At 46.5% G+C, this 21,197-nt stretch overlaps 1 protein-coding gene across 2 annotated transcripts; it reads right to left on the reverse strand.

The window, feature by feature from the left end:
• Positions 1–10,867: 10,867 nt before the first annotated feature.
• On the reverse strand, positions 10,868–15,352 carry HLX (H2.0 like homeobox). Of its 2 annotated transcripts, XM_030554290.1 has the most exons (4): positions 14,529–15,351; positions 13,783–13,962; positions 13,094–13,278; positions 10,868–11,748 (listed from the first exon to the last, which is right to left on the reverse strand). In XM_030554290.1, exons 1-4 carry the CDS (start codon positions 15,085–15,087, stop codon positions 11,413–11,415), a joined length of 1,260 nt encoding a protein of 419 aa, XP_030410150.1. In that variant the 5' UTR covers positions 15,088–15,351; the 3' UTR covers positions 10,868–11,412. The 2 variants fall into 2 exon arrangements, with proteins under 2 accessions (XP_030410150.1, XP_030410151.1); XM_030554291.1 differs by lacking the exon at positions 13,783–13,962 and having other exon boundaries at positions 14,529–15,352.
• Between the last annotated feature and the right edge of the window lie 5,845 nt (positions 15,353–21,197).

Consider the following 21,197-nt stretch of genomic DNA (forward strand, 5'->3'; position numbering starts at 1 on the left):
GTGTGCATTTCAGCCCAAAGCCCCTTGCAAAACAATCTGGAGACGAACGCAGCCTCTTTTGCAAACACAGTGTTTCTTGATTGATTTTAAACCTGTTTCTCACTCACTAGAAACCTTGACAGCCAAACAAGCGCGCGGTTTATACGTATTAAAACGTCGATATCGCCTTAATGGCTGCGGACCTGGGCGGGGGGAGACACCTCTTCGCAGGGATCCTCATAAAAGCCCTTTATTTGGTTTCAAACATTTTCTTGTAATCAATAAAAGTTGCCTGTTATCAAGCAGCACATTTAGCAGGGCAGTTTATTGCCTGCCAGGCGGATTAAGGGAGAGACGGGAGTGCACCATACATGGAAGGGACTCCTGATTCCCTAGATCTTAGGCTCGGCTTCATAAAATATACCCATCCATTACAGTGCCGATATCTGGAGCCAGCAAATATATACAGACTATAAATTTTCACTGGCCCTGCTCTGCGGTACTCAGAGCGGTCCCAGCTCCGCCTGCCCGCATTCTCCGCAGGGAGCTGGGCCTGGGAGGGGGCGGGTTTCGGGAGAAAGGAGCCGAAAGATCTTCGCCTTGTCATTTATCAAGTCCGTTATGACTCTGAGATGCAGCAAATGGGTTGTGTAAAGAGGCAACGCTTGACAAGGTGGCATCGTTATCCTGTCCAAATGATGCATAATATTAGTATTAGGGCTTAGATCATCGCATGCTTTTAAAATCATCACCGCTAACTAGAGGCGGGGGGGGGGGAGTGAGAGAGAGAGAGAGCGCTGGGGGCTGCCGGGGGCAAAAGTTTCCATGTTGGTAATGATTATAGATGGCAGGATTTGTGGGAGCGGACGTGCACACATGTAAACACGTCTACTGTACAGAGAGCTAGAGAGATGGGGGTTGGATCCTGATCGGAGCGGGGATTTCTCCGGAGTAAAGGGTTTGGGGTTAACCCCCTAACGTTGTGGTTTGCAGGAGATCAGCTCTCTCTCTACACGTAGTGCATATGCCACGCAGAGGGATAGGGACGCAGAAGTCCGGCCTCAGCTAGAGCTTTGTGGCTCTTTGCCTGCGCGTGGAGTTCAGGACTGGGCCCTTCGCGTTTTGTGTCTTTACCGGCTCCTCCCTCAAACCTAGCTCCTCCGCCGGCGTCAATTGTCACAGCAGCACTGAAGTCAATAGAGCTATGGCAATTGGCAATCGGCAACTGGCAGCAGCAGCAGATCTGCCCAAGGAGTGTAAATAGTTCCCGCATTGGGTTAAACGCTAGCGGCCCCTGGGAATTAAGAATTATGTACAAAACGGGGCTCGGCGGAGACAGAAAGCAAGAGGTGCATCCGGAGCAAGAGAAATGCGGAAGAGACGGGGGCTATGAAGTGGTCTGGAGTAAATTCGGGGGGGGCAAAGGAGGGCAGTTTGAAACTGGACAAATCCTGCATACAGCTGGGAGGTATTGTTATCCCAGACTCTGAAAACACATCTCATTCTTGTAGATCCCATGACAACAGACACATTTTTACATGGGATCCAGCACATTATAACATGTGCGGCCTTTTCTTTTCTTTTTTTCCCCCAATACCGATCGGATCCCAAGTGTATTTTGCAGGTCCAATCTCTGTCTTTGAATTTGTGATTCCAGGCCAGGTTTCAACTGCTGAAATGGCTCCACGTCGGCGAAGTCCCTTTTGATTTCCCACAGCTGACAGTCTGCTTTAAAAAAAGTGAATTGAGCAGGGCCTCTAGCGACACTTCCTCCTTAGCAGGGGCTTCTGGGGAGGTGGCTCTTCTGCTGCTTTTTTTCCAAAGCCACCTCTGAAGAGTTAAAGGGGGAAGAACTCAATCAAAAGAAAAGAAAATGCAACTTTCCTCTTCAGTTTCTTTGATAAATACGGGATTTAGCCCATTTCCCATTGCAAGACGTAACACAAGGAGTTACTGGGCCCATCTGGAGGGTTTATATTATACATTATTATTACACGAGACACTGATTTCCGATACTCTTGAAGTATGATAACTGGGGGGGTCAAGTATGGTATTAATGCTGAAGGAAAACAAAGCAACATATCCATGGATTTTTCATCACCAGTACACTAGCTTAGGGGTTTTATTGTCCCCTGTACATAGTTGTAATCGTGTACAGATGCGGAGAGAGAGCACTTGCTTCTCTCCAGACATCATCTCGGATTGCCAAAGTTTTCACTGCAGCCAACAAGCAAAAGAATATCTGGTACAAAGGACAATTAATAAGACCGTCAAAAGAAGAAAGCCCCCTGCTCTGAGTGATTTGCCCACTTTCTTTGACCTCGGAATAGCTGCCTTACATGGCAAGTGACACATTACCCTGGACATGGTACTGCCGTGATTTGTAGTTTTTTTGTCGAGTACACACACGCAGCGGGAAGTTCTCCATCACCTCCTGAGACAGAGACCCCAGAGTGTAAATGCCAATGCAGCAGGCTGCCCAGGAGCCGCAGAAAGCTGAGTGGTTAGACACGGCGCTAGGAGTTTTCCCCCAAGCGAAAAGAAGCCAGTGCACTTTGGACCTGGTGCCATCTTTAACAAGGCAGGAAATTCCTCTTTCGGCTTCAGACACAAACCGGTCTATACAATTGTGACCAGAGGGTTGATGGAAGGTGGGGTCCGACGGATGGCCTGGAAAGAAACATGCACTGGTGGGATTTCGTGCCTTGAAGCCTCATTTTGAGAGGCAAACAAGGAGCTGAGGCTCGAACATGGCAAAACTGGCATCTGCTTTCAGGAATTCGGTTTCATTAACCCTCAGCACCACCCAGAAAAACTCGGTTACAGCTTCTGAGTGCGACGCAGAAGGTTTGTTGTACAGGGGTTAAGTCCGAGCACTGTTCTCACTCACCTGGCTCCCAGAACCTCATCCCGTTTAGAGGAAAGGAGAGCCAGACTGCGAGGACTTGAGTAATTTCTAAGAACAGAGTGGGAAGGAAAACAAAAGAAGTCAAAGAAGTGAAGGAGTGCCACTGAAAGGACACCCTGGACTGATGTAATTTCTGTGGTGATGCTGGCGTGGGCTTTTCCCATGAGCCTATTCTGGCTTTTTATGGGCATGGAAAAAGATGGAGCCCATCAAGGAAGGGTCTGAGCAAAGGGCACGGGCAAATCATTCCGTGTAGATCTTCTAGGGAGTGTGAAATAGCCCCACCTGCCAACTCCATCCACACCACCACTGCTGTGTCCTTAACTGAAAAGCTTTTCTTGGCAGCATCATAGAATATCAGAGTTGGAAGGAACCTCAAGAGGTCATCTAATCCATCTCCTGCTCAAAGTAGGACTAATCCCCAATTTTTGGCCCACATCCTAAATGGCCCCCTCAAGGATTAAACTCACAACCCTGGGTTTAGCAGACCAATGCTCAAACCACTGAGCTATCCCTCCTCCCACTCTGGGCCTCTGCCAGGCATTCCTCCAGCTTCCCAAACCTTACATCCAAAAGCTGTTACTCTTGCAGTTGAACAAGCACGGGAGCCTCTGTGACTTGGTGTAATGTAATTGTAGGTGGACACAACGATCTCCGTGTTTAAACTGGTTTAAGAGAAAATAAATCATGTCAATACAAATATTATGAGGTGTTTCCAATGGAAAACTGGCATATCCAGCTTCATATACAAATGAATTTTCTATGCTCTGCAATAGAAACTGATCCTTTATCGTATCTCAGAAAAATGGCATTCATTAGATAGAGAAACTGTTCCTGCAATCGAGAATGGAGCACTGCAGAACTTCACTAGCTAGTGAGATTCTTGAAAAATTATCCAGATGAAAAAGATTTAAATCGACCAGCAATAACTCTTTATCCTTTAAAACTACCACGCCACACTATTCCCATTTCCGTCCATATATTTCTTGACGATTTCTAAATGCTCAGGGGACACGCGGGATTGTTATATTGAGATTTTCCAATATATTGAGATTTTCGTGGCCCTCGGGGGATAGTCCTGTAACCAGATCGAGCTATGAAACCTTTTCCTCCCCAGGGGCCACCAGGGTTGTTGGTTTTTTCCCCCTTCCAAGCCGAATTCCCCAAGGAAGTCAAAGGGGCAGCTCTACACACGGCCCACCCAGTGCACGCATTAACACCGCCTCGAAGCATTTCAAACCCGCTCTTTAAAGAGATCCGTGTCACCTGCTCCATCCGTCTATTTGGCTAGACGGGGGCTTTGCACAAACTGGAGGCTTTACATTATGATCCATTTTGTTCGTTTCAATAAAGACTGAGCTGACAGCGTGCAGAGACCAGGTCAGGTGTCACCCAAAGCCTGGGCCAGCTGCGGAGAAAAGGACAAGGATGGGAAAGCGGGAATCACACGCATAGGGAGGTAGAGGGCACCTATTTAGAGCACGCTCACATTGACAAAGGCCAGCTTGAGGGTCTTGGCACCAGTAGCCGCTGGCCTCCAAACTATCACGTTGCCTTTAAGACCACTCACTACACTCCCCTGTATGTTTGTACCCGTGGAATCGCTCAGTGCTTCGGTGCAAGTCCCATCAATGAAAAGCGGGAAAAGTCTCCCTCCACAGACCCTGCAGTATAATTTGGCAAATCTCCTAAAGCACCAATTAGCCCGGGCTAAACCCATTAAGGCAGCGGCGGCTCTCTGGTTTCAGCCAGGTGGTGCAGATCAGAGCTCTTGGAGCTGCAACAGGAACCTTTCCCTCCAGCCAGGACCTCACAGCAAACTTGTACATCCATAATACGCTTAATGGAGCTCATTAGGCTGGGAGTCCCAGGCTTTAGGGGCAGGGAAACTTCCTACCCCGTGTGTGTGTGTGTCCCACTCCACCACAGTGCTCGGGATTGTTTAGAGAGAAGGGCCCTTTCCATGTTTGTTGATAACCAGGTGGGGGAAGGGAGGGACCCATCACTCAAACGGGGGAGATGTCCTGTCAATCCAGGATGGCTTCCAGGGACGCTTTATTTGGAAGACCTTAGGCATGGTTGTCCCGGGAGTTGCTCGAGGCGGGTTAGAGTGTATGTGCTTTCAGGTATCCCACTTCTCTCGCAACCCCAAAGAGCAGGAGGAGCTGCCATTTCGCGCTATCAGCTGGGAAGTTCTCCAACTCTCCACGGTACTTGGGCTATCTAATTGATTTTCACTTTAATTACACCAGCAGATTCATTTACCGGCCAATGATTCCTTAAGACAAATGAGATCATAACAAACCCCTTAGGCTATTTAAAGCAATTAGTGAGTGAAGCATGGACTGATAATCACTCTCCTTTAACAAAACAGTGTGTTTGTGATTACATTGATCTAAATTGCTATTGCCTGTTGAATATACCTTCACACAACCACCGGGCATTCATCTCTTCCAAAGGTTGCTACAGAATGTCTCCCAAACCTTGTGTTCAACAAGAATGTATTTTAAACAGTCTCTGAGGGCTTTTATTCCTATGAATCTGCCCCATTCTTCCCCACACGGCTTTTGACACCTTATTTTTAGAGGTAAATATTTAGCAGGTTTCACAGTCGAGGGAGCTGCTGTTGCAACCTTATTTTTAAAAAAGCATCAAAACGTGATCCCTGAGGACGGGAGATGGAAGAAAATGTTTCATTCTTCCGACCAAAAAAAATAAATAAATAAATCAAAGTAAGGCTACACTTGCCGAGGTGAACAAGGACATTTTGCTATTGGAGGTGAAGTATGAAAGGAGACTTCAGATTTCTTTTTTAGGAGTCTGTCCAGGTCCACAGTCGAGAATACACATAGCAAACGTTGTGTCTGAATTATAGCTGAGGGTTTGCTTTATTTGAGTTCAGTGGTGTTTATTTAATAAAGTGAATAAAGGTTTTGTGTAAACAGCCATTATTTCTGATGAGCGCTCCACAGCAATAAGGAGGGGCGGGTATTTTTTGGTTTTGGATTATTTTTTAAGCAGAGATTGTGGCAAAAGTTGACATTTCGGAGATTGCAATTTGTCTTATGGACGCCAGCCAGTCCCGAAGCATAAACTATAAGGAAGATTGTGTGGGCAGCCGTGTGAAATAGGGATTCCGAACCAAGTCAAGTTTGAAAACAATTCTGTAAACTTAAGCCTGATCTCAAAAAACGTATTTGTCCAGAAACGTAGGCTTATTCCACTGAACTAACTAGGGATGTGAACTCCATGTTTATTCAGGTTTCTATGCACTTTTTCGTTTTTCCTAATTTTTAACACGGACAGCTTTTTGATAGACGCAGAGGGACCGAACAGAATTAAATCAAAAGCTTGTGTGTGTGTGTGTGTGTCATGCTAATACACGTAAATGTTGTGGCAATTTATCTTCAAGTGACGTCTGTTTCATAACATGAATATCTTCTAATCGACACGATTTCAATCTATTTCTCGTATAAAAATGTCCTGTTTTGAAAATGTGGATTATGTCAGAGGCTGGTTTGTATCTCAGCGTTTGTTTGGCTATTGGGAGATTACTTGTAAGTAATTGTCCAGGTGGACTAGAATCCTATGGAAGATCTGCATGCAATGTGGTTAAATATCAGACAGTTAGAAACATAGGCTTATTTGTAAACTACTCGTGAAAAGGCGCCCGGCTGGGTATTGGGGATGAGATAAAGAGAGAAACCCAATGTGGGTTTTATTATAGGTGATTAGGAAAGTTGCCATCTTCAGAAGAACTATTACGAAAAGGTCCCACCATTTACTATTAATGTTATTCTCCACCACCACCAGGAAAACTGGGGAGGAGGAAGGGAAATATCTTTTCTCTCTCCTCGGTGTAATCGATAAAGTTCCCCTGGCTGTTCCTCATGAAATGCTTCATCTAACTCCGTGACAGAGCGTTTCATACATCCAGCTGTACACAACCAATGGAAAATTGCAAGATACTGTGCTATCCATTTCTAATGGTAAAGAGAGAAAAGGAGCCTAGAGGTACAGAAGGGCTGATGGCGTTTAAACGCGTAGTTCTGCCACTGAGTAGCCCCAGAGGCGCAGATTTGAAGAGGACAGTCATTTCTAAAGGGAAACATACATTATCATTTCTCTCTCTAAACTGGGGACTAGCAGAACGTCTATTTGCTTCAAAGAAATTCAAATATACTATACAAAAGATCTGCTGGAATAAAATCTTGTTTTGCTAGTACAATGTATTCAACGTGCTTGGAACTGACAGCAAAAAATTTCAAAACCACATGCTCTAAATCCTTCAGGGGAGAAAAACTAGATCATGTAGCAGAAACTATCTGAGGGACTATGGTCCTTGGTGTTAAAGATATCCAAGGAATTGGCAACTGGGAGAGCTTGATTTTTTCACTTTCAATTAAAAATAAAATGATCAAAATTCTTTACTGTCAGACAGATCATCCTTAAAATATTTTATATACTCATTTACTTCTTATTAGGTTCTATAGCATATACTGGCAGATCTGGGCAGAATCACAACATTATCCTGACTAATATAACAATATTTTATGTTTATCTACAAGACTGGAGAAGAGAGAAAAACAGTGAAATATATTTCCATAAAGCTCTCCATCTTTTTACATTTTAATCAAATCAGGCCCCACACACACACACTCTACCCCTCGTCAGATAATATTTAAGAGAGAACCCATTATGGGCGGATTTTTTTATTATTTTTTTTCTGATGAGGAAGAATTATTCTTCCACTCCGCGATTTTAAAACAAAACAAAGAACTGGATCCGTAGACAAATTTCACAAACCAAGCCTAGCGAGAGGAGCTAAGACTGCAACCTGACTTCTTCCCCTTGCAAAGTATTTCCCCAGCAGTAGGCATACAACTGGCCTCTGAAACTTTATCTCCAAGGTGTGCAGGAATTGTCCCAATATTAAACGGTCGGTGGGAATTAATTTCTAATGTTTTCATGGCACCTTTCGTATGGAACATCAGGAGTTTCCCTCAGGAGTGTTCCTTCTCGATCTGATCACCTTTCTTGGTCAGCCTGTTGTTCCTCTTTTAAGATATTATTTTTAAAACGTTGTGGCCACACGGTAAGCTACGGCTCTGTGAAAATTCTCTATTTTTCTCTCTATCTACCCATCTACGAAACGAGCTCCTGCTCGCTACCACTTCTTATAAACGGATTCTGACTTCGGTATTCTAGTGTTTCAAAAGTCACCACGCCACCTTTCAGGTGTAATATGTAAAGTCACATTTATGAAAGAATCGGACAACTTTAAAACAAGAGGAGAAGATAATATTTATATACACACTTTCAAAAATCACTTAGCCTTCTATTTCTCCCCTCTAATTTATTTGGTAACGATCGTCTAAATATTTGATAAAATCCACCTTGATGTTTTAACAAACCTGTTCACGTCTGGTTGTTTTTCATAGACTAAACGAAAACAACGAAGTGGTTATTTGTGAGCTGCATCATGTAGGTTTGCTGAGGATAAAAACGGAGCTCGTTTTTGCTAGCTAGCTGCGTATCATTTATCGTTATAAACTCATTACTTTAAAATAAATTCAATCTAACATATGCTGCAGGCGCTATATAAATAACCCGCATTATTTCCCGATATTTGAAGCATAGTTTTGCTCACAAATAAATATATTTATATAGGTGAGTATTCAGACAAATACACAGAACATTTTCCTCCTGCATATATTGTATGCAGTAAAAATTAAGGCTGGGAAGACCTCACCAAAAACATTTTTTCTCTACAGCTTTTCTATAGGCTTGACAAATATGAAGTTGCAAACGGTACAAAAAATGGTTTGAACCAAAAAGAACAAGTGACCTGAGCTCACTTGAACGTGCATGAACATAAAATAGTTCGTTAGGTTCCGTACATAGCAAAGTTACAGGAGTATCCGTGTTGCTTTAAAAGCTTTTTTCCCACCTACCTACCTAATTGTTTGAGCAAGGGTGGAACAGCTGGGGCTTGGTTACTGGAGGAAAGGGCAAGGCTCCCATTGACTTCAGTGGGGAGTAACTTTGGGCCCTAGCATTTCCCAGCTCTGTTTCCTTGCTGTGTGGTGATCATGCGGACAGGCAGTAAGCGTTTGCTTTCTCCTGGACCCTGACAAAAAAAAATTTTAAGAGAACGGCGAAGCGTCTGGAGGAGCAAAGGAAACAAGTTTGAGAATCCTGAGATTTGGGACTATTTCGGAGATGGAGATTCTCGTTCTCTTAGCCGCTAAGGAGTAAGTTCCTCGTTTGCTAGAATTCATTTTCCACCCTGACACTCTGTGAACCCCACCTGGCCTGTAACAGTCGCTATGCCTAGAAGGGATGAGAAAGCTACTATCACTTTATTATCTGGATGCATTTATGTCTTGCTATTTTTGTGCGAAATTATTCACCCTTTCCGATCTGTTATAGCTCTTTAGTTCGTTTTGCTCTGCTGGGCCAAGACAACGAAAATCTCGCTCTGTTTGCTTAAGATTTTCGCCTTCAGAAGGGACAAAGTGTTTGACCCCCTTAGCTCCATCTCAGTGCCATCTCCAGATCACCAAAGGGCACTGATCGCTTTTCAGCTCTTCATCTTAAATAGGGGTCACATGTACAGAGCCTGGCGCCTTGCGGTTGGATTCCGCCTCTCTCACTGCTTGGAAGGCCGGTGACTTCAGTAGCTTACTTCCTGTAGGTGAGATCAGAACTAGGCCCTGTCCTCCAGTATCTACTGCACCCGGGCAGTCTGGCAATAAAGGTCATTGCTTAGATTAGACTGTGCATGGGATCCCAGTGCCATCTCACTGGGAAACTAGTATGGCCACTCCCTAGTCCTGATTTCTGCTTGATTCGCCATTTGGGTAGGGGGGGGGGGGATTTCAGGGTACCTCAATGAACAGCCAGCCTCAGTGTTCCCTCGCAGTGATGAGGCTTTGGGAAAGGGGAGATTTTTGGCCCCATTCCCCTGTTCAAAGACAGGGATGATGCGGTAGATGAACCGAGAGGGCTGACTGGAGCCAGCTGATCTCAGCCTGGCCCCTGCCTGGAAACGGACAGAGTAGGGCGACCCATGCACCTCATGTAGTAAAAAGGAAAACCCTATGACAGCCCCCGAGCCCGACGCCACTCACAGTGCTTTCCCTTCCGACTAAGGGCGAGATTGTAGCATGCACCCATTCCAGACATCCTCCCACCCCATTCACACCCATGGTCGTCCGAGTGCACAGGCCAGAGACTCGTGCTGATAAGAAACCCAGAGAGGAAAGAGCCTTTTGCCACATTAAGGGGGGCACGATCCAGTTTCCAGTGGAGTGTTGGCCGCTGACTTTAACGAGATCAACGTAAAATATTCTTTATGTCATACACCCTTCTGGCCCTTCATATCTGTAAAAGAGCCATCCCTTAAACAAAACTCCCATGGACTTCAGCCGGGACGGCGAGGAGTTCATCCAGGCTCTGAGAAGTGTCAGAGTAGCCTCGGTTGGCTATTCAGACCCGTCTGTGACTTCGATACAAAGTATCAATAAACTTCATACACTTACAGTTTAGAAACAAAACCAAACCCAAGCAATCTACATCCCTTCCTGGGCACTTTGTAGCCATAGTGTTTCCAGATAGCCTCGCCTGCATGATTGGAATGACATGCAATTCGTTTGCTGGTCCAAGCTCTGATTAAACACCTAATATATGCCATGTAATATAGCTCCATCTAGGCAGGGCTTATGGTTCAATCAGACCTTACATTTTTTAAAAATCATTTAAAAAAAACCCTACGATCCTAATTAGTAAGATTCTCATCTACAGAGCTGGAAAATTAATCCGAATGTTTTGATCGGATTCATCTACTTATATTGTGAACGTGTATTTAGTGTCTTTAGTATTATGGAATGATGACTGGACCATATCGTCATTCAAACTCTCCCTCTCGCAAGCTGAGCCAACCCAGCCAGACGTGGTCCTGTAACAAACCAGACAGGGTTACAAACCATAGCAAACATTTTATTTACAGTATTTTGTTTGTTTTCAGTGCAGTATTTCTTGGCCGGATTATACAAAGCAACACATGGCAACGGAGGAGGAGTGCGTTGGTAACATATTCACATTGTAAATTGTTTGATGGCGAGGTTGAAAGGTGGCGGACAGAGGGAGGGATACAGAGCAGTCTCCCTCGCTTGGCTTAGACAGGAAAAGCTCCTCCTGCAGAGCTGGCCAGGGCCGCGAGCCGAAGCACACGGAAAGTCGCTACCGCTTTCTGAGCGAGGGCGGCTCTGCCTTGGGTTGTCTGGCTCGCCCTGGTATGTACAACACACGGGGTAGGCGCTTCAGGATTGTCCCACCACACAGCCGGGCAGCTCCCCTCCCTCTGTCCCCCGTTGATCTCGGGGTTCTTCCGCAGGGAGGGCCTGGGGGCTGCCCAGCCTGGGGCTCCTCAGGCAGCTTGGAGTCAGTGACATAAATTAGCAATGGTCCTGTACAGCGAGTCTCTGGGCTCCGCAAAGCCGGGTGCTCCTCCTGCTCCCTCTCTATAGGCTGCCCAGCTGCGCAGGCGGCGGCTCAGGGCTCTCGGAGCCGGCTGGCAGGGGCGGTGCCGCAGGCAGGTCCGGGCTGCCGGAGGACTTGATGACACTGGTCTGGTGCAGGGCCAGCTCGGCGCCCTCAGTCCGTTCCGTGTCACTGGGGGTCATGTCCAGAGACTCCGAGTCGCTGCTCTCGCTCTCCGCTTCCGAGCGGCTGGGGCTCTGCTCCCGCTCCCCCCCGGCCGCGGGTTTCTCGGCAGGTTCCTTCTCCTTCTCCTTCTGGGCCTGGGCTTCCTTGGAGTGTCTCCATTTCATGCGCCTGTTCTGGAACCAGACCTTCACCTAAGGGTCACCAAGACACAAGAGAGACCCACCTGAGATTAGTGGGCGGGCTGAGACACCCCAACCTCCGCCCCCCCCCCCTCCGGCTCCGCTGTCCTGCGAGGACATTCTCCCGGCGCTCCCCAGCCACACTCAAGCAAGACTTTGCTGGGGTCATTTACAAAAAAAAAATGGCATTAACTGTTTCTTTTTTTCATACTTCTTCATTTCCTCACCAATTTGTTCTGCGCGCTTCAGTTGCACTGACCAGCAGTGGCCCGGACAAATGTATCTCATTTTACCGCGTGTTATTCTAAAGGCCCCTCCCCAAAAGATAAATTGAATCTTTAAATACAATACTATCCCTACATCGACACTATATCTACTCTATCTGTAGCATGCATGGAGCGTGTATAGATGATATCATATACCATCTATACTGTCCCCCGGGAGGTGGTGTGAATTCACCGTTCTAGCCTCATATTAAAAAATGCGTGGGGAAAGGAAATCTAGACAGCCATGTCCAGTGAAACAGACTATTTTCGATTTCGATTTATAAATTGGAACAGACTCTTGTGTGAGCCCTGCTACCCTCATAACAGCATTTACAAAATGTTCAGCGTAACTATGCAGAGCTGGGATAAAATGAGGCTGCCAAAACGCCCTCATTCTCCTCCGACCGAAAAATATTTTAGCTTTACACGATTTTTTTGTTGTTCTTGTTTGTTTGTGGTGTTTGAATACAAGCGGGTTTTTTCCTTCTTCTTTTTCGTCCAGGAAACCAAATCTTGCTCAATAGACCGCAAGGTTGTACAATTCTATGTACTGTGGGCCATCAGTAGTGGAATCATTACTTAGTGGCGTTTAACGATTCCGTTTGAAAAGGAGTTTTCACTTCCTCAGAACAAAGGATTTCATAATCCAGAAAGAGAGAATTTTAAAAAAAAAATCTCGTGCTCTCTCGTTTATCTCCTTCGAGAAAAACTGCCTCCTACGATGAACTGCACTTCGATAAAGTTCGTAATTACCATCTCCCACGGCCTATTTGCTTTCTTGCTCCTACTGTCCCGTATTTGCCAAAACAAACGCACAGGGCATGTTGACATAAATCTCTGGGCTACAGGGATTTTTCTGTGCTAGAAGATGCATACTTGAATACAAACAAATGAATTTGCAGATTCACTGTCCAAATAGGCTGAACAGCGGAACAAATTCACTAACATTCCATATGCTACGTGGCCAGGTTTTTAAATGACCCCATAAGGCAGGGAAAGGGGAAGCGGGGCACACAAATTAATCTACATTTGCCCGATCGGATTTAAGAGATGGGAGGAGAGGAAAACATAAAACCCAAAGAGGCTCTTACCTGGGCATCAGTCAGTCCCAGCATCGCCGCAAGTTGTTTTCTGTCCGGTTTCGTGACATATTTCTGGATTTCAAATCTTTTCTCTAAACCTTTCCTCTGTAGATTGGAAAACACAGCTCTGGACCAGGAACGTTTTCTTTTGTACGTTTGAGGCAACGTGTCTTTAGTTAAAACTGCATAAGGACCTGTTGATTTGAAAAGAGGGAGAGAGAGACAAACCGTGTTATTTGTACTTATGAATGAAGAGAAGTTTTAAATGAGTTTCAAATAATAGATGGACTGATGCCTGCCGGGAAGGCCCTATGGAGACCAACTAAATGCGACCTAAATAGTACAACTGCACATTTTCTCATTAATTTATTACAGCTTTTTAAAAGTCAGGTATGTTTCCCCCCCCCAGCTGTTACTTTCATTAACTAGCATTATAATTTGTGATCGGTTGGTTAGACGTATTGTCTTCCCCACATGCAGCCCACCTCCAATATTTTCGCTGTAGATGAGATGTCAAGGTGTGATCCTCACTAAAAAAAAGAAACGTCAGGTTTCAAGCATCCGCCAAATCTCTTTGGGGTAGAGCTCCTATGTCTCGATATAGATCCACTAAGGGCCACAATCATCTGTCTAGATTGTCCAGGCCCTGTTGATAACTGATTTGTGCCAGGGATGGATTTAAGAGGGAGGGTTTGTACCTGGAAAAGTGTCTTGAAACTGGTGCTGAACTGAATTCCTTGAGTTTGTGTTTAAGGGACCCAGAATAGTAGAGGCCTCGTTAATGGGATCTAGAGACGCGAAGAACTGGCCGGCTGAAGGCTGCAAGGTGGGGAGATGAACCCCAGTTTGGCGGCTTGTAGTTAATAAGGAGGTCAGATCTGTGAGCACAGGAACAAGGAGAGCTCTGTTATATTGCAATATAAATCCACACACCTTGAAGCTTCTAATGAATTGATCTGATTCATCTAAAGTGTATGTGTGGGAGTTTGGACTGGGGGGGGGGCAGTTGCTTTTCTACAGTCAGATACATGAAGAGCGTGGGCAGTGGGGAAATCACACTTTCGAAGTGACAGGATAGGAACGTACAAGCCAGGGAACTTTATACGATGGTTTCCCTCTGGAGGTGCAGTATGTTCCCCTAGCACCCGAGTTCCTTTAATAGATTTACTCGTTGTCAGCGTGTTTACACACTGCCTGAGGAGCCTGACTGCAGGAAAAGCCTTCCAAAATATGATCTACCCTTCGCGTACAATCGTTAGGGAGCTGAGAGCGATTGTTTCTAAAGCAGCGTAATCTCAATGACAGACTTTTGCAGTACACGGGACTGTAGATTAGTGTTAAAGGAAACTGCAGAAAAATAACACTACATTGAGTAGTGATTTTTTTTTTTTGTAAAAGTTAAGACTGGCTACAAACCAACAGCGAGAAAAGCTCAGATCTCTACCTCTTAGTGTGTTGCTTTCCTTGACTTTGGGGTCAAACTCCGCGGACAAAATGCGATCAATCCCAAATTTCAGATCTTTGCTGGAAGGAGCGGGCGCCGGGCCGCTGTGCGTTGGGTTCCCGGGCAGCCGGCCTGGGGTGGGGGTGCCGCCGCCGCTGCTGGCGGCTCCCGGCGATCGATGCTGCTGGTGGTGGTGGTGGTGGTGAGGGTACGCGGCAGAGAGCGGGGAGAGCCTAGCGGGGAAGCCGGCGGGGGTGTCCGGGGCCACCACCGGGGTAGGTCTGAGTGGGGAGCCGGTGGCGTGGAACGCAGCGTGGGGATGGACCGCTCCCAAGTGAGCGGCCAGGCCGGCGGCGGAGGCTCCGGGCAGGCTCTCGGCCGCTGCAGCCTCCCCCGGCCCGGCGTGCAGGATGTCTGCGATGCAGAAGGAAGGTTTCTTCACCACGGCGTGATCCAGGGGGAAGCAGCCGCTCGCGCCCTGCCCGGACGCGGAGCAATACGCCGCGGACCACAGGCTGAAGTTCGAGGCGTAGAAAGGGGCCAGGCCGGCCGTGTACATCCTGGGGCCGGGACTCTGGGCCGGACGAGGCTCCGCCGTCGGGCTCTTTCCCCCGGCCGGAGAGAGCGTGCGGCCGGCTGCCCCCGCACTGGGGAGCGACGGGGCTCCTCCCGTGCAGCCCGGGAGCTCAGCGCAAAGGTGCCGGTCGCCTTCGGTGCATCCGTAGCGCGCAGGAGAGTGGGGCCGCTCCTCTCCCTGCAGCGCGCCCGGCCACTCGGAAGGGGGAACACCCACCCCAAACAAACCCCCCGCTCCCAGAGCCCAGCTCGCCTCCTCCCGCGGAACTGGCAGGAGCGCCGCTGTCAGCTGCTCGGCCGCCTCCGGCCGCTCATTGGGCAGCAGGCAGCCACTCAGGGCCGAGGGGTGGGGGCAGGCGGCGGCTGGCCGCGCAGCGCAGCGCTTGCTGCGAGCCCCAGGGGTGCGAGCGCTGCACTTGTAGCGCGCCCGGCCCCTCAGCCAGGCGCCGGCCCAGGGCTGAACTTTGTCTACCTAGCTCCCCTTCCCCGCCCGCCCGCCCTGAACGGGGCACTGGCCACGCCGCGGTATAGGCTGCCCGATCTTCCCTGTCTGTCCTCGGGGCTTCTTGGCAGCGGCGGGGGATGAATATTAATTCATCTACAATCCCTGTGTATGCCCCTTCCACCCCTGCGGGGTCCCGAATAGGGGAGAAGATGCAGCTACAGTGCAGAACTGTCTCCTCCCGAAGCTGAGTTGAAAATTCTGCTATAAACAAGTCTGTCCCCCCCCCTCCTTAAAATAGGCTAAGGAGCCGAAAACTCTTGCGTGTATGTAGTGCTGTCCTCTTCTCCCACCACCCCTAAATTCTGCTGTATTATTCTACACACGGGACTGTCAAACTGTAACAGATTAACTTAGCGGTATGCTTTAGTTACCAGTTATGACTGCAAAATGTTTCATTCAAACACACACTAAAATCCTTCATAATGAGAGCGAAAAGCTGCCTTAAAATTGTTTCAAATTAAAGATGTTTCCTTCTAAACAAGTGAGACTTAGCCTGTCTGTAGGAGAATGTAGATTAAATAGCAAGTGCGGTGTTGGTACTTACCTGAACACTACTCTTTTGGCTCTGGGCTTCATATAAATAATAGCGACAGGTCTCGGAGACAATGGTACTAGCTGTTTTTTTACTGCATACTTTTGTCAAGAATGTGCTTACACATTTCTATTTGCTTTGTAAATTCACCGTAAAGACTCGTTGAGTATTTTGTAAACACAGCAAACCAAATAAAACAAATATTTAGGAGAAGGAAAATAAGTAACTACATTTTCTGCAGGGCTTTACTAACAAGGTTTCAACGTAACTGATGTGTTGTTTAATATCCAAATTTCCACCTATGCAAGGATATTTTATTTTGTACAGCATCTTCATATACACTGATTTTTTTAACAGATCCTATGCATTTAATGTTCAGCAGCCAGGTTGTTCGTTTTAAAAAAAAATCATAGTTTGCAAAATTCCGAGAGTGTTCGGTGAAAAGCAAGAAATTCAAACATTTTCTCTTTCTTTCTTCAGGTCCGAAAGTCCAATGCAGTCGTGAAAAAAAATGAAATCACCTGTTACCTTTGATTGTTATATTTCTCAGCCAAGTGCCAACATAAATAGCTTATGTGAATTCATGTATGCATACGCACTTCTTTATGGAAAACAACTCAGCATTTATTTTAATAAGGCTAAGCAGAATAATAGAAACATGATGAATTGTGAGGACATATCCGGAAACTAAGGGTATTCGGGAACGGAGAATTAGATTTCAACATTTCATATTTTTTAAAATGTAAAGATTTTGCAGGGAAGAAGCTAAATCCCATCCATTTCTCCTTATCAGGTGCCCTTAATTTCAAGTCCGTTAATTTCAGCCAGACAGAAAAAATGTTATCAATCTATTTTAGAAAAGAATAAAGAAGTGTGTTTCTTCAATAGGATCCCAGCCATGCACATGACAGTATCTCGCAAAAAAACTGTTCTCTGTTTATCTCACGGCTGCTCAACCTACTTTAGAGCAAGCAGCAGAGAATGGGGTTTTTCTTTTCTAAACACAATCACTTTTTGCCACTTTGTAATGTTTCACTGTGATTCTGATCTACAGATAGAGCACTTCATCAAGAAGCGTAGTAATAAAAGGACAATGTTCGTTTCTAAATGAACTAATCTGGGGGAAAATCCTGGGAAACCTGTTCACTGAAAGATCTGTTCAAAGCGAAATATTCCAAGGCAACTTTACGACAGAGCTGCAGTTCTAGTTCTAGCAAACACATTTAGCAAACGTTTACCATTAAAGTCCTAAGATTCAAATGGCAAAGGCTGTGTTTTACTACTGTGCATAGCGATAAAGTGCCGAATATGTACGCTCAGAACCAAGGTTGGGCTTTAAGAGTGGCCACAAGTAAGTATCTAGGAAAGAGAAACCCTTTCTCTCCCGATTGCTGCGGAGTAGAGTGTGCAGCATTAAGGTGAACAGAGAACAACACTTCTAAGAGGTATCTTCACGCATGGGCATTGTTTGGAAGTATAACAAGGAGTTCGCTTGTTTTTTCTTTTCTAAAATGCATTGTTCTGGCTGGCAGCAGCACTCCAGGATCGTGGGTCAAGGCTTCCCTCTAGAACTAACTCAGGCATAAGGTTGAGTCTGCAAGTTTCTTGCACTTGATTCAGGGCCCGATCCCTCACCTCCTCTATTGGTCTGGTTCCAGCCACTCATCTCAGCTCTCTCCCACCACTCCCTAATTTTGTTTCCCGTCTCCCCTGCCTAGATGTCAGGAAGGCAGCGAGTATATTTAGAAACCTGGAATTCCAAGAGAAGAGTGAGCAGCCCCCAACTAAACTTGCTTTGTCTGTATTTTCCGTAGGGCGGGGAGGGGCCGGCGCTTGGGCTTTATCCTTTCAGGACAGAAATAACACGAAGGAACATTCTAACCCCTTTGCAGCAAAGCACTTGACTCTGGGCTGGGCCTCGTGCTGCGCGGATTGGGACGATTGGGAACACTTGAGTGAGGCTTGCTCGAGGAAAGAAGGTGCAAAAATCCCGCTAGGACCCTATGCCAGAGGCAACAACCCGGCTGCCGCCTCCTCCGAGGGGATAATCCTTTAGTCCAGTAACCAGGAGATCACCGGCCCAGCGGGCAAATTCCATTCACCCACTAGAGATAAGGAGGCCCCTTTCCAGAGTCGATAATCTCCCCCGAGTAGAAGTCGCACCCGCACCCCAGCCAGTAGCAATGACGATCCCTTGTTGGGCCACCCCAGCCCGGGGCATCCTATTCTGCTGTGTGAGGGCAAGAAGTTACAGAGAAGAGGATACCCCTGCCCTTTCCCAGGGAGCACGATGCTTCGGTGCGAGGAGGCCCCTAACTCGAAGTATCAGCTCCCTTCTCCCATGCGGAGGGACTGCGGTCACCTCCCTTTGCTCTGGATCAACAAGACGCCTGGTCCTGGGGCAATCCTCCTTCCTTGGCTATGCTCAAGGAGAGCTCCTACCCAAGATTAACAGGCTCCCTACTCATAAAGCAGAACCTCCCCCTCCTAGGGAACCCTTCCCTGCTCAGGGGTAAGGAGACACGCACACACCCATGTCCGGGGGAGGGGGGGGGCACCCCCTCCTTTTCTTGCATACAGGCAAGAAGGCTGCAGGAAGCTCAGGACTCACTGAAGTTCAGGTCATCTCCTGTTTTTGATAGGCTCCAACTCGGACTAAATGAGCGGATATGCCTGTGAGATTTGTCCCAAAAATAGAAGCGGCTTTAGTATTTTAGGATACAGCAGAAATCCTTATTTCTTCCGGCGAAAAACTTTATAATGAGCGCGAGCACTTCCCTTTTCAATATTTGTGCAACTTTATCTCGACCAGCAAGTTGCTCTGGTGACGCAAATCCGCCCTTGTGCATTACAGCTACAGAAATAAATGCAAGGAAATCAATTCCCTTCTAGCAATGAAAACATAAATATACAGCTGCGACTTTCCCCTTTAATCTTGCTTTTCCGAGGCACTCTGCGAAGGACACAAATGAACTAAGAAGGGACCTGCTTAGCCAGGATGCTGAGAACTTCTTTGAGGAACACAGTCTTGAAAGACGTTTTTGAGGGTGACGGGTGGAAAAAAGCAGTGATTAAAAATTAAATAATCCAAACTGCTCACGCCTCCCTTCCACTCCCCTAACAACAGACAAGATAATTAACATTATGGCAACGACGTGTCTATAAAATATGCACCTAATCTCCAATCCCTTTACATTAGACAAAAACAGATTAGTTTGGGCAAAATTACATTAGATTAAGGAGTAAGAGAGATGCATATTTGTAGAAGCGTCTTGGAGTTAGAAGTCCGTCTACTCAATGTCTGCGTGTGTGTCTAGCTACATAGCTATACCTACATATCCGTTACCCATATGGATTATCCATCTATTTATGCGTATGCTTCTTTCTACCCTCTCCCGTCAATTACCTTTCTCTATCTCCACATGCACTTATTTATTTCCTGTTATATGCAGACTTGTGTGTGTAAAACTCTCTGATTCACACCCAAACACACACACACAAACCCAGCTATTTGCACTGTATAAGAACCTAGATAGATGGATCTTCCTAGCCAATATTTCTATCTCTCAGGGCCTGCTATTCTAGTGTCTCCAAGAGGAAGGAAGAAGAGCGTAAAGAAAGCAGAAAATAGTATTTACACGCAGGTAGTTTTGAAGAGAAGGAGAAACCGAACCATGAAGGAAAAGATTAGTGGGCCGAATGTGCAATTATATGCCACGTGCTTGACTTTCCCAGAGCTACAGTACAGGAGTTACCCATTCAGTGTTCTGCTAGGGCCAGGAAGACAGCGCAGGTCTGGGATGCGTTAGTTTGACAGTTGTGTCACCACTATCAAAATAAAACTCGAAAACGTCAGGGCTTGTGCCAAAGACCTGTTGGGGCGACTTTATTTTGGTCACCGTAACTGTGCTGTTGCTCTTAATTTCTCTTCCAGCTCTGTGCTTTCATTTCATCCCATTCTCCTCAGTTGCTTTTTAGCGGTTCGATCCCTGCCCATTGACCCAGATTTTTCCCCCTTTCTCTCTTTTAAGGTCACATTATTCCAACTCCACTCCCCCGCCCAGTCCCTGGAACAAAATACATGGAAAAGCCTTAGTCACCCAGACACAACAATCTAGGGAAAAGGATGCAAGACTGGCCCAGCTTACCAGAAACGTGCCAGTGAAATCAGGTGCAGCTGAGCGCTGTAGGAAACGTGACATTCATCGCGCCCTCTTATCCCACTACACCAAGCACTAATCCAGCTTGCTCCCAAAGCCTATTCATTTCCATTGACTCTACTGGGCGTTTCACAGGGCAGTCTCTTCCATAAGCACTAATTAAGCCACCCTGGCATTTCTAGCACTATCTTCTGTGGGGCATTTGATACCAGTCACAAAAATAATCAGGAGCCAACCCTGGTGATGGGGTAGTTTTGTACGTGCAGTAATACATCCCAGTTGTGCTTTGGAAGCAGCTTCCTTTGTTACTGTTGTTTAGTAATAATGCGCTTTACTAATACAAAAAAAATGGTTCTGCTTGTTTGTCCCGGCAGAGGGGTGTCTCTTATTCCGTGTTTGTATAGCACTTTACACAGTGGGGCCCTAATCTAATTGGGGTTCCAGTCTGCCCGCATATAAATAATAAACAACGATTCATGCTTATTCTTCCTGTTTGTTAAGCGGAACTTTTGCATCACCGACTGAACTTCTGTTTGTTGGTTTGTTTGAGCGGGGCTGGAAACACTGCTCTGAAGTGGTTTGATTACCCAATCGTGAGTCAGAACAACAGGGTATGCAATAATCATCCCAGCTTTCACCTGGCTGAAGACGACGGCAGTAAATTGCTTGAGCCAGCTCAGAGCCAGACCTCGTTTAAGGGACGCGTTGTGTTTTTTTCACCCCGGGGTCCCGAGATGCGAAGGTCCTGATTTTAGATGGGTTGTGATTCTGCAGTTGTTTGAATGTTACATCCCTCTCCCAGGGAGACCCGTTTATAACAAAGCCAGCACCACGCCGAAGGAAATCGGAGTCAGTAATAGACTAGCCGCAGTTCCACAGTCAGTAACCACCCCTAG

The sequence above is a fragment of the Gopherus evgoodei genome, chromosome 3 (assembly GCF_007399415.2).
Source record: "Gopherus evgoodei ecotype Sinaloan lineage chromosome 3, rGopEvg1_v1.p, whole genome shotgun sequence".
Lineage (NCBI taxonomy): Eukaryota > Metazoa > Chordata > Testudines > Testudinidae > Gopherus > Gopherus evgoodei.